Source organism: Scyliorhinus canicula, chromosome 13, assembly GCF_902713615.1.
Source record: "Scyliorhinus canicula chromosome 13, sScyCan1.1, whole genome shotgun sequence".
NCBI classification, from domain to species: Eukaryota; Metazoa; Chordata; class Chondrichthyes; order Carcharhiniformes; family Scyliorhinidae; genus Scyliorhinus; species Scyliorhinus canicula.
Window position 1 is genome coordinate 92284533 of NC_052158.1, and position 13608 is coordinate 92298140.

General features: G+C 42.9%; 1 protein-coding gene across 1 annotated transcript in view; it reads left to right on the forward strand.

The window, feature by feature from the left end:
• Positions 1-13608, forward strand: part of mlf1 (myeloid leukemia factor 1) — a 97428-nt gene that overhangs the window by 31193 nt on the left and 52627 nt on the right. Inside the window, exon 2 of the mRNA XM_038816554.1 lies at positions 1536-1671. Coding sequence (XP_038672482.1) covers positions 1536-1671 — 136 coding nt within the window. The remainder of the gene's footprint in view (positions 1-1535; positions 1672-13608) is intronic.

Sequence of the window (13608 nt, forward strand, 5' to 3'; positions counted from 1 at the left end):
ATCTTGGTCATCACCTCCCTCTTCAACAACCCTACCGTTGGCACTCTATCCATGTAACCTGACAACATTGCCAAATTTGAAACTATCTCTCGTTTGAATCTCTCCAACCAAAGTCATGAATTACATTGGACCATGGTCATGCTGCGTCATACATCTTGTCCTTCCTGAAATTCTGCAGCGATTAGCACTGTCACCCACACCATTCTCTTCAAATTCCTTTCCTTGGTGCATAATCTCAGGAGTACTGAATTAATATATCCTTGGTTCCTTTCTCTTACATATCCTCTTCTACATACTACCCCTTGGCACCATCATCCACGGACATGGGGTGGAGTTTTGATCCAAAATCAGAAGAACTTTAAAATGTTTTTTTCTGTTAAAGTTGCTGCATAAGCGCAACTTATTGTGATGGTGTTTGGACACAAAATGATCGGGATAACTTTGGGATAAATTGGAGAAAAGTGGAGATTTTTTTAAGTAAGTAAACTGAGACAATAACAAGATGTTCAAATCTAATATTTATAGCATATCGGCTTTACATTGTGCACAGAAACCTCCCTTTCCGAAGAATCTGTTCTCATGCACAGACCAGTATTTTGCATGTTTTCATGAAATCCAACTTAAACAAGGTTATGTTTTCTAGAAAAAAGCTAGCAATTTTCTGAAACTAATAAGCGTTTTCTTTGTCTTTAATCCAAGTTGAATAGATTAATTTAGGCATGATCATTATCAAATTCAAGATCTTGGAGGTGGTGGGTGGTAACTTACCGACTGTTCGTGCTAGCGGGATCTTCTGGTCCCGCCGACGACAAAGCCCCTGCCATGGGTTTCCCGGAGGTGGGACCAGAAGATGTCGCCATTGACAAATGGTGGGCTGCCAAGAAACAACCCCCAGGGGGCTTTGAATATACCACCCCCTCCATAAATAAATTGGGTGGAACTGAATTTCAGCCACATATTGATGTTAGTATGTTTCTTTAAACAGATAGTGTCCCAGGGTTCGATTCCCGGCCTGGGTCACAGTGCGGAGTCTGCACATTCTCCCCGTGTCTGCGTGGGTTTCCTCCGGGCGCTCCGTTTTCCTCCCACAAGTCCAAAAGACGTGCTTGTTATGTGAATTGGACATTCTGAATTCTCCCTCAGTGTACCCGAACAGGTGCCGGAGTGCGATGACTTGGGGCTTTTCACAGTAGCTTCATTGCGGTGCTAATGTAAGCCTACTTTTGATAATAAAAAATTTTTTTTTTTTAAATTGTGGGGGTGAAATTGATCTTCACAAGTAGCACAATGGTATATCAGCAGTTGATTTTTCACTATTTTGGTTTTTATTTTCCGTTAATTTTTAAATGCAAAGCAAATAACAATGACACTGAAAGTGGGCAAAGAGTCTTCAAAGGGTTTTAGACGGTTGCATTCCTCTGCCATTTGCTGTGCACACCACTCACGTGAAATATTACATTGTTATTATAGTTTAATACAGTTAACTTTCTACTGCCCTCCCCCCCCCCCCCCCCCCCCCCCCCCCCCCCTTTTAGGGAGCCTTTCCGTGCTCACCATGCACAACTCCGTCAGATGATGTCCAATGTGCCAACATTTATGGGACAAGACTTCCTGTCCAGTGCCAAAAACAGTGAACAGGGGCCCTCATGTCAACGAGCAACAGGAAAAGAGGTATTCTAGTGAATATTTCCATACTCTAGTTGAAATGAAAGGGAAATTCATGCTTTTTGTGTTCAATATCTGTTCAAAAAAGTTTTGTTTTGATGTTGCCATGATAATGTAATATATTAATATTATTTAACAAAGAACAAAGAAGAACAAAGAAAATTACAGCACAGGAACAGGCCCTTCAGCTCTCCAAGCCTGCGCCAACCATGCTGCCCGTCTAAACTAAAATCTTCTACACTTCCGGGGTCTGTTTCCCTCTATTCGCATCCTATTCATGAATTTGGCAAGATGCCCCTTCAACTATCATCCCTGCTTCCACCACCTCCTCCGGCAGCAGATTCCAGGCAACCACTACCCTCTGTACAAAAAACTTGCCTCGTACATCTCTAAACCGTGCCCCTCGCACCTTAAACCTATGCCCCCTAGTAATTGACCCCTCTACCCTGGGAAAAGTCTCTGACTATCCACCCTGTCTATGTCTCTCATAATTTTGTCGACCTCTATCAGGTCGCCCTTCAACCTCCCTCGTTGCAGTGAGAACAAAGCGAGTTTATTCAACCTCTCCTCACAGCTAATGCCTTCCATACCAGGCAACATCCTGGGAAATCTCTTCTGCACCCTCTCTAAAGCCTCCACATCCTTCTGGTAGTGTGGTGACCAGAATTGAACACTATACTCCAAGTGTGGCCGAACTAAGGTTCTATACAGCTGCAACATGACTTGCCAATTTTTATACTCAATGCCCCAGCCAATGAAGGCAAGCATGCTGTATGCCTTCTTGACTACCTTCTCCACCTGTGTTGCCCCTTTCAGTGACCTGTGGATTTGTACACCTAGATCTCTCTGACTGTCAATACTCTTGAGGGTTATACCATTCACTGTATATTCCCTCCCTGTATGAGACCTTCCAAAATGCATTATCTCACATTTGTCTGGATTAAACTCCATCTGCCATCTCCCGCCCAAGTCTCCAGACGATCTAAATCCTGCTGTATCCTCTGACGGTCCTCATCGCTATCCGCAATTCCACCAACCTTTGTGTCGTCAGCAAACTTACTCATCAGACCAGTTACATTTTCCTCCAAATCATTTATATATACTATGAACAGCAAAGGTCCCAACACTGATCCCTGCGGAACACCACTAGTCACAGCCCTCCAATCAGAAAAGCACCCTTCCATTGCTACTCTCTGCCTTCTATGACCTAGCCAGTCCTGTATCCATCATACCAGCTCACCTCTGATCCCATGTGACTTCACTTTTTGTACCAGTCTGCCATGAGGGACCTTGTCAAAGGCCTTACTGAAGTCCATATAGACAACATCCACTGCCTTACCTGCATCAATCATCTATGTGACCTCCTCGAACAAATAGAACATAGAACATAGAACAGTACAGCACAGAACAGGCCCTTCGGCCCTCGATGTTGTGCCGAGCCATGATCACCCACGTATCCACCCTATACCCGTAACCCAACAACTCCCCCCCCCCTTAACCTTACTTTTTAGGACACTACGGGCAATTTAGCATGGCCAATCCACCTAACCCGCACATCTTTGGACTGTGGGAGGAAACCGGAGCACCCGGAGGAAACCCACGCACACACGGGGAGGACGTGCAGGCTCCGCACAGACAGTGACCCAGCCGGGAATCGAACCTGGGACCCTGGAGCTGTGAAGCATTTATGCTAACCACCATGCGACCGTGCTGCCCATGATCAAAACATATGACTAGATCGTTAAAAATAACTCCGATATAATGTATAAAACTCTTCCTCTTCATTATTTATTTGACCAAAACAAGTGACAATAATGGAAAGGAAACTCAGTCTGCTTAAAGGCTGATCAGATGCCAACTGTCCTAAGACCATAAGACATAGGAGCAGAATTAAGCCACTCTGCCCATCGAGTCTGCTCCGCCATTCAATCATGGCTGATATTTTCTCATCACCATTCTCCTGCCTTCTCCCCATAACCCCTGATCCCCTTATTAATCAAGAACCTATCTATCTCTGTCTTCAAAACACTCTGTGATTTGGCCTCCTGTGACTTGCCGAAGAATATCATCCTGTTGTTTTTTCTGAAAGTAGGAATGCCTCTATTCACTTGTTTCAATTGCGGCATTTAATTTTATACATGCACCTATCCCCTCACCTGAAATTCATTGAATAATGAAGCAAGTTCTCAACAGGACTCACAAAACTGAACGGAACTTGAATCTAGTATCTTCCTTCTCTGAGTTGTGATGAATGTAAGAATTTTATTTTGTATTATATGTATGTTGCAGTTATGTTACTAAAAGAACTTAGGTTATGGTATCCAGATTACTTGTTTGCTAAAGCTGTGATTAAGGGGTTAATAGCTAGACAGGCTGTTTTGTTATTCATGCGAGGGGCTGGGTCTATTTTTAGTTTCGTTTTTCAGCCCGACCCTGTGTCTGTTGTTTTTAGTTTCATTTCAAGTGTTCTGTTCTGGTTTCCTCATTTCTGAAAGCTCCTATCCTAAGGATTTTATGCAAACATCTGTAAGCCACTGAGTGCTAACTATATTAATAGGTTGCATTTGACCTATGCATGTGGAGTTTGCGTAATTGAAAGTTTAGAAGTAGATGGGAAAGTAAGCTCAAAGACCTTTTATTTTTTTCAAACTGTTTTACTGTTAAAAAGTTGTTTTTTTCTTGAATGTTAATGGGTTTAATCCAGTCATTAGAATCACTCATGGAGAAAAATAATCTTTCCTCACAGTTTGCAAATATGAACATTGTCGGGGTCTGGTCCGATTTCCTAATGTAAGTTGGGGTCTGGTTCAGGTACCGAAACAAAAATTGGGCGTTCTAACCAGGATTAAATAGTATAATTCCTCATTTATTTTGAATTGAATTGAAAAACTGTGTCAGGAATTGGTGCTTTCTTTCGGGTGTTGAATTTGGTTATTTTAAATAGGGAGTGACGTGTAAAATGGCTCTTTCTGTGACTAAAAATTTCCTGGATATGGAAGAGGTCACTCAAAGTGGTTTACAAGGACTGGTTAAAACAAAGCTTTTGGATTAGGCAAACACGCTGCATTTTACTTTATCTGGAGGGGTGAGGAAAGTAGAGATAATTACAGCAATAGCTCAACATTTACATTTGCCAGAAACACACCTGAAGCATTGGAATTAGTTGAACTTCAATTACAAATGAAACAGCTTGATTAAAGGAAAAAGAGAGAAAGGTGATAGCAGAAGAAAAAGAAAGAGAGAGGCAATGGCCTCCTTGATGGGCCAAATGGCCTCCTGCACTGGAGGGATTCTTTGATTTTTTTTTCTTTTTAAAAAATAAATTTAGAGTACCCAATTATTTTTTCAATTAAGGGGCAATTTAGCGTGGCTAATCCACCTAACCTGCACATCTTTGAGGTGTGGGAGTGAAACCCACGCAGACACAGGGAGAATGTGCAACCTCCGCACAGACAGTGACCCTGGGCCGGGTTTGAAACCGGATCCTCAGCGCCACAGGCAGCAGTGCTAAGCATTGCGCCACTGTGCCACCCCAGGGATTCTATGATTCTAAGAGGAAAGAGCAAAGGCAGAGAAATTGAACTTCACAAAATGGAAATGAAGTAGAGGGAGTTGGAAAGGAAGCGAGAATATCAACTTTAAATGCTGGAGTTAAAGGTAGAAGTTGAGGAAAGTGTAACGGAAGGAGAACTCCCAGCTTGTCTAAAGCATAGTGGGATGTGTTTAAATATATTTGAGCACTGCCAGAGTTTGACAAGAAAGATGTGGAAGCCTTTTTTTATCCCACTTGAGAAAGTGGCTAAGCAATTGAAATGACCAAATATCATGTGGATATTGTTGATTCAAACAAAGTTGATAGGTATAACTAGTGAAGTGTTTGCGTCAATATCAGAGGAGATATCTGGAGGTTATGATGAGCTAAACAAAAACCTTTTTAAGTGCAAATGAATGAGTGCCAGAAGGCGACAGACAGAAGTTTAGAAATTTAAGGAAATAATCAGGTATATTGAATTTGAAAGAATCAAACAAGACAATTTTGATAGGTGGATAAGAGCATTAAAAATGGACCAAACGTATGAAGCTCATAGAGAAACGTTTATTTTGGAGGAATTTAAAAACTTACTTCCCGTAGCAGTGAGAACTCAAGGAAGAGCAAAGGGTCAAAACTGCTGGACTGGCAGTTGAAATGGCAGATGATTTTGAATTGGTTCATAAATCAAGGTTTGGTTTTTGACATCAATTTTTGTCTGAATGAAAGAAACTAAGGAAATGAGAAATCCACAGGTGGTCAATGCAAAGGAGGTCTAGTTGAAGATATTAAAGGGAATTTGCCTCAAGTTATAAAGGAAACCTAGTGTAATGGAAGAGAGATAAGAAAACTTAATGTTTTTATTATAATAAAGTTGGACACACAAAGTTGCTCTGTTGATGGCTTAAGAAAAAATACTGGGAAGACAGGCCCGTTAAAACAAGATAAGCCAGTGGGGTTGAAATGGCAAACAAAACCACGGTTGCATCTGAGAGGTGAAGAAGAGTGTGCATCCTGTTCAGAGGTTGGTTGATAAGCAGGTGTCAAATATTTTTTAAGATTTGGGGAAGGTAAAGTTCACTTGAGTGTACAAGGTGGAGTAAGTAAGGGTGTTAAAATCTTAAGTCAATCTTTAATAGTGAGAGACTTGGAGAAATGTAGTTTGGAAGGAGTATTACCAGAAAAGATGACAGTAAGTGGAATTAATGGTGAAAGGGGTAGTGTGTCACTATGGTTAGCGAGTCCGATGAAAAGTGAAGCGGTGGTAGCAGTAATAGAGAAATTTGCTTTTTCAAGGGTACAATTCCTAGGTAATGATATAGCTGGATCACAGATGGGAGTGCTGTCTACTGAGGAAAGTCAACAACTGAGGTGTTGCAAGAAGCATACCTTGGTGTGTTTCCAGATTGTGTAGTAACAAAGCCACAGGTTGGGACAGGAGAGGCAGTAATGAAGAAGAAAGGGAGGCTGGGGTTCAGTTATCAGAAACAATCTTTGACCAGATGGTTGATAAAGAAGAGGAGCAGGAGGATGAAGTAGGTCTTTAGTTCAGGAAAGTTGGCCGAATTATAACAGAAGGATTCTGCGATAAAGCAGTTGTATCAGAAGGTATACACAGAAGTAGAATATGAGCAGATGAGAAATGGGCAAAAGTTCATCAAGTGGAATTACCGGTGGGTTCTGGAAAGCAGGTTACACGGGGAGCGCAAGAGTTTCTAGTAGGTCATTTAGAAGTCAGGAAAATTCAAGCGAAAATACTGAAACATTTTCATTGGCCTGGACTGCATAAGGATGGAGTTAAATTTTGCCGTACATGTCACACATGTCAGGTAATAGGAAAATTTCAAGTGGTAATCAATCCAGCGCCCTTAATACCCATTCCGGCATTTGGGGAACTTTTTATTAGGGTCATAATTGATTGCATGGGACCTCTTCCAAACAAAAAGTGGGAATCAGTATTTTTTGACCATAATAGGATGCTTCTACTAGATTTTGGAAACTATTCCATTACAAAATATATAGCTAAGAGGGTTGTAGATGTAGGAAATTCTGGTCCAATTAAGCAACATCCATATAGACTCAATCCACTAAAGTTGGCACGGGTTCAAGAGGAGATTGAAAGCATGCTTCAGAATGAAGTGAGTTGGAACAGCTGGAGCTCACCAATTGTGATGGTACCAAAACCAGATGGAACGCAAAAATTGTGTGTGGACTGTAGAAAAGTCAATGCAGTTACAAAGTCAGATTCGTATCCTATTCTTGTTTGGAAGATTATATTGAAAAGGTGGGGCAAGCAAGTTTTTATTACCAAATTTGACTTACATAAAAGATACTGGCAAGTGCCTTTATCAGAAAGGGCGAAGGAAATTTTGGCTTTGGTGACGCCAAATGGTCAGTGTCAGTTTCAGTCATGTTGTTTGGAATGAAGAATGCCCAGCAACCTTCCAAAGTCGAATCAACAAGGTAATTTCTGGACTAAAAAATTATACACTATACATAGATGACCTGGTGGTGTTCAGTCAAACGTGGAAGGAGAATAACGTTTGGAACATAAGGAATTGTTAGATTGATGACAGGAGGCTGGCTCGGTGGTAAACTTCGCTAAAAGTGATTTTGCGAAAACTCAAGTCACATTCTTAGGCCATACTGTTGGACATGGCCAAATGGCCCCACAAAATGTGAAATAGGACGCTATTGGGGAGTTCCCCATATCATCAATGAGAAGAGAGGTTCTTGGGCATGCGAGGTTTCTATGAAAATTTGTGCCGGATTTTAGCAGTGTGGTTGCTCCACTGACTACGTCTGAAAAAACACAAGAAATTCCATTGGACATCCAAATGTCTGGAGGATTTTGACAACTTGAAAAATGTGTTAACCACCGCACCAGTTTTGCCAACACCAAATTATGCTAGGCAATTTAAGGTGGCAGTTGATGCAAATGATGTGGGTGTTGGTGTTGTTGCAAGAAGACTATGATAGGATAGAGAGACCTGTTGGTTATTTTTCCAAAAATATTAAATATTCATCAAAATCAATACTCGAGGGACTTACGGTGACGGCGGGCGGGAGGCAGCCACATATTGGAGGGCTCCCGTTCGGGAACAGCATTTTTGGGGTTTAACGCCCAGTCCCAGGGGCAACAGAGCCGGCAAAACCAGGGAGAAGGCACAGTGAAGGGAAATGTCGAAAACAAGTAAAATAACGGCCGTGAAAAAAGCAGCTGAACATCCGTCGGAGAGTGGAAAGGTCACCGCGGGCACGGCAAGGAAAGTGGAGGCTGGGGCACCAGGGGAGGTCGCATTGCCCACGGCTGAAGAAATGACTAACGTGATGGCCACGGAACTCGAAAGGCAGTTCACAAAGCACATGGAGGCTATGAGGAAGGAGATGGGGGCGGTATTGAAAGTGCTGGTGGAGGAGGCGATTGCTCCGGTAAGGGTGGCGGTATTGAGCGCAGTGGCGGAGGTGCGGGAGCAAGGCAAGGTGCTGAAGGAAGTGGAAGAGACATTATTGCAGCATTGATCAAATTACCTTGATGGGGAAGGAGATGCGGAAGGTGAAGGAGATCAACAAGGTTCTGCGAGCCAAAATGGACGACTTGGAAAACAGATCCAGGCGACAGAATCTGAGGATTGTGGGTCTTCCCGAAGGAGTGGGAGGCCCAAGGCCGACTGAGTATTTTGCCACGATGTTGGCGAAGCTATTGGGGGAGGAGGATGATCCCTCCCGATATGAATTGGATTGAGCTCATCGGTCATGGAGGCCTGTACCAAAAGAGAGTGAGCCGTCAAGAGTAGTAACTTTGTGTTTTCGTAGGTACAGTGTGAAGGAGAAGGTCCTGTGATGGGCAAAGCAGAAGGGGGTGGTGCAGTGAGCTGGAGCTGGTATACGCATATATCAGGACTATACGGTGGAGTTGGCGAGGAGGCGGGCTGCCTTCAGCCGGGTGAAGAAGGCACTGTACATCAGTGAGGTGCAGTGCGGCATAGTATACCCAGCTAAGTTGAGGGTGACCTACAAATCCAAGGACTTTTATTTCGGGACGGCGGAAGCAGCGGAGGAGTTTGCGAAGGCAGAAGGACTGTGGCTGAATTGAGAAGTGGTCATGTACCGATGTAGCCTCATGTAACTGTATTTTTTCTGGTGTATGTGCTGAATGAACTAACGTATATACTTGGACAAGGGAAGAGATGGGGCTTTCGCTTGCAATGATGGTTCTTTGGGGCTTGGGTTTGTATGCGGGGTTTGTGTGCTAAAGGGAATTTTTTGGTTTTCCTAGGACCGGGCAAGGGGGAAAGAGACCTGGGAGGGGGCCTCCACGCTGGCTGGTTTAAGCCGGCCAGTGAATGGGAGTGGGGTGGGGGGAGGGGCTGCGGCCAACGGAGCCTGGCAGTACAGGTTCCGATGAGTCTAGCCGGGGTGGAAAGTTGGGGGGAGGAGTTTTGTAAGAGGACGTGGAGGGGAGGAGTCGGGGAGGGGGGAGGGCTTGCAATGGTGGGTGTCATTTACAGTACTCTTTCAGGGATTGGATGGTATTCAGTTATAGGGGGAGGCGGGGACACAATAGGTCAACGGTGACCAGAGGTGATTCTTGATTCCTTTTTCTTTTTTTTTCTCCTTTGTTTGTCCCACCGTGGGAGGGTTTGTTTTATTTGATGCTTATATTGTCAGGTGGGTCGTTGTTTAGGGTGGTGGGAGGTTGGGATCATTGTTCTTGATAAGGGAATTGACTTTGTATTTGTTACCGTTTACTGCTTTGTTGGCGAGGTGTAAATTTTGAAGAAAATGTGAAAATGGAGACTAAAAATACTTTACAAAAAAAATCAATATTCGACCATCGAAAAAGAGATACTGAGTTTGGTATTGGCATTGCAACATTTTGGCATTTATATTGCCAACAATTTATCCGAGACTGAAATGGATGATACTAATTGTTTAAATTTGCTTGTTTAAATATAATCAGATATGTATCTTGTAGAGTACTAATAGTGTTTAAAGTTGAAAAGGTTTTGGGGAAAATGAAGCCATTTTATATATTGCTGGTTCAATTTTTTAAAGGGGGGAAATGAAAATGAAAAATGAAAATCGCTTTATTGTCACGAGTAGGCTTCAATGAAGTTACTGTGAAAAGCCCCTAGTCGCCACATTCCGGCGCCTGTCCGGGGAGGCTGGTACGGGAATCGAACCTTGCTGCTGGCCTGCTTGGTCTGCTTTAAAAGCCAGCGATTTAGCTCAGTGAGCTAAACCAGCCCCTGAGGTGTGATGAATGTAAGAATTTTTATACATATTGTATTTTGTCTATTGTGGTTGTGTTATTAAAATAACTTGGGTTAAGGTGTACATACATACATAAATACATAGAGCCTGCGCCGACATTTATCACGATCAAGGCTGATCATCCAACACAATAGCCTAATCCTGCTTTCTCCCCATAGCTTTTGATCCCATTCTCCCCAAGTGCTACATCCAGCCGCCTCTTGACTATATTCAAAGTTTTAGCATCAACTACTTCCTGTGGTAATGAATTCCACAGGCTCACCACTCTTTGTGTGAAGAAATGTCTCCTCATCTCTGTCCAAAATGGTTTACCCTGAATCCTCAGGCTGTACCACAGGTTCTGGACACACCCATCATTGGTAACATCTTCCCTGACTAGTCCTGTTAGAATTTTATAAGTCTCTATGAGTTCCCCCCTCATTCTTCTGAACTCCAGCGAGAACAATCCCAACCTAGTCAATCTCTCCTCATATGGTAGTCCCGCCACCCCTGGAATCAGTAAACCTTCGCTGCACTCCCTCGAGAGCAAGAACATCCTTCCTGAGAGAGGGAGACCAAAACTGCATACAATACTCCAAGTGTGGCCTCACCAAGGCACTGTACAATTGCAACACATCCCTGCTTACACTCGAAACGTTTTGCAATGAAGGCCAACATACCTGCATGCTTACCTTCAGCGAATGGTGCACAAGGATACCCAGGTCCCGCTGCACACTCCCCACTCCCAATTTACAACCATTCAGGTAGTAAGCTGCCTTCCTGTTTTTGCTTCCAAAATCAGTAACCTCACACTTATCCAAATTATACCGCATCTGCCATTGGTTTGCCCACTCGCCCAACCTGTCCAGAGCTTGCTGTAGATCCTTGCATCCTCGTTATAATTCACCCTCCCACCTAATTTGGTATCATCTGCAAACTTTGAGATGTTATCCAAATTATATGTCTGCTAACGTTATGATTAATGGGTAAACAGCTAGGCAGGCTGTGATGTCACTTATGGGAGGGGCAGGGGCTGTTTTTAGTTAGATTTTTCAGTCCTGCCCCATGTCTGTTGTTCTAAGCTTCATTTTGAGAGTTTTACTCTGGTTTCTGAGGACAGCAAGTGTGTTTCTCAAACTGACTTCTGAAAGCTTCTCTTCCAAGGACTGTGTGCAGAAATCTGTAACTCACTGAGTGTTAACTGTATTAATAAGTGACAGTTGACATGTATGTATGGAACGTTTAGAAGTAGATGGAAAAGTAAGCTCAAAGACCTTTTTTTTTTAGAACTGCTTCACTGTTAATTGAAAAGCTTCTTTTCTTTGGATGTTAATGGGTTTACTGTGGCATTAATAATGACCGAGTTGTCAGTGGAATGACTCCTGGATCGAAGTATCCTTTCCTCACAGTTCCCAAATTGAAAAATTGTTGGTGTCCAATCCAGTGTCCTAATATAAATTGAGTACCATAACAGAATTTTGTCTAGTATGCCCATGTCCCTCTAAAGTTTTGTAATGCCAGTAGCTATCCATGATGTTCAAAAAATGGGCTCACCGATGATCAGGTAACTCGTTTTGCCACCTTATGAAGCGCCTTTGTAAAGCAACCAATTACATGTTTGGAACATTGATAATTATACTTTTAGTTCTTATGCTCACTAATTCTAATATTTAAGGGTGGCACTGTGGCGCAGTGGTTAGCACTGCTGGCTCACGGCGCTGAGGACCTGGGTTCGATCCTGGTCCCGGGTCATTGTTTGTGTGGAGTTTGCACATTCACCGCATGTCTGCGTGGGTCTCACCTCCACAACCCAAAGATGTGCAAGGTAGGTGGATTGGTAACGCCCCTTAATTGGGAAAAAAAAGAATTGGGTACTCTAAATTAATTTTTTAAAAATCTCTAATGTTTAATGAAGTAATTCAGTCGATATGAATTTACTGACTTTTCTTAAAAACTTGGTATCATCAGCAAACTTGGCAACATTTCTATCCAAGAAGACGAGAGCAAAATACTGCAGATCCTGAAAATGTAAAATAAAAGTAGATAATGCTTTTAGTTTCCTGAGGTATAGGTGCTGTTGCATTTTCCTGGTCGTAGCATTTATACCTCAGGAAACTAAGGAAATTCAGCATGTTCGCATTGACTCATACCAATTTTTACAGATGCACCGTGGAAAATGCACTATAGAAAGCATCCTATCAGACTGCATCACAGCGTGGTATGGTAACTGCTCGGCCCAAAACCTAGAGAGTTGTGAACACTGCCCAGTCCAACACGCGAATCGCACCTGCACACCCCCCCCCCCCCCCCCCCCCCACACCCCCCCATCCATTGACTCTGTCTACACCTCCCGCTGCTTTGGGAAAGCAGGCAGCATTATCAAAGACCCCTCCCACCCAGGTTATTCTCTCTTCCAATAGGCAGAAGATACAGAAGTCTGAGAACATGCACTAACAGATTCAAAAACAGCTTCTTCCCCGCTGTTACCAGACTCCTGAATGATCCTCTTAAGGACTGAACTTATACCTCCAGGCATCTTCTCTACTGAGTAGTACCACACTCCGTAAGCTTCACCCAATGTCTATGCATTTACATTGTGTATTTATCATTTGTCCTATGTTTTCCTGTATGCAATGAACTGCCTGGACTGTACGCAGAACAATACTTTTCACTATACCTCCGTACACGTGACAATAAATCTAAAAACTTCATAAAACTCAAAAGGTGCTGATAATTTCATCATCAACTGTATTTTCAATCTTGTTATTTCTGTTATTCTAGTTTAGCACAGGGCTATAATATGCTGTTATAGGGGCTGTTTGGCACAGGGCTAAATCGCTGGCTTTGGAAGCAGACCAAAGCAGGCCAGCAGCACGATTCAATTCCCATACCAGCCTCCCCGAACAGGCGCCAGAATGTGGCGACTAGGGGCTTTTCACAGTAACTTCATTTGAAGCTTACTTGTAACAATAAGCGATTTTCATTTTATTTCCACAAATTAATGGAACTGTGAAGCTGACAGCAACTTCTGGCATCCACACATGTGCAATGAAACATGAAAATATGGACATTGTTGTGAGTGATTCCATTTTTCTCACTGTTGGAGACCTGAAATCTTTAGCAATTGAGCTGCTGAAAAGTTCCTTTTTTACAATGTT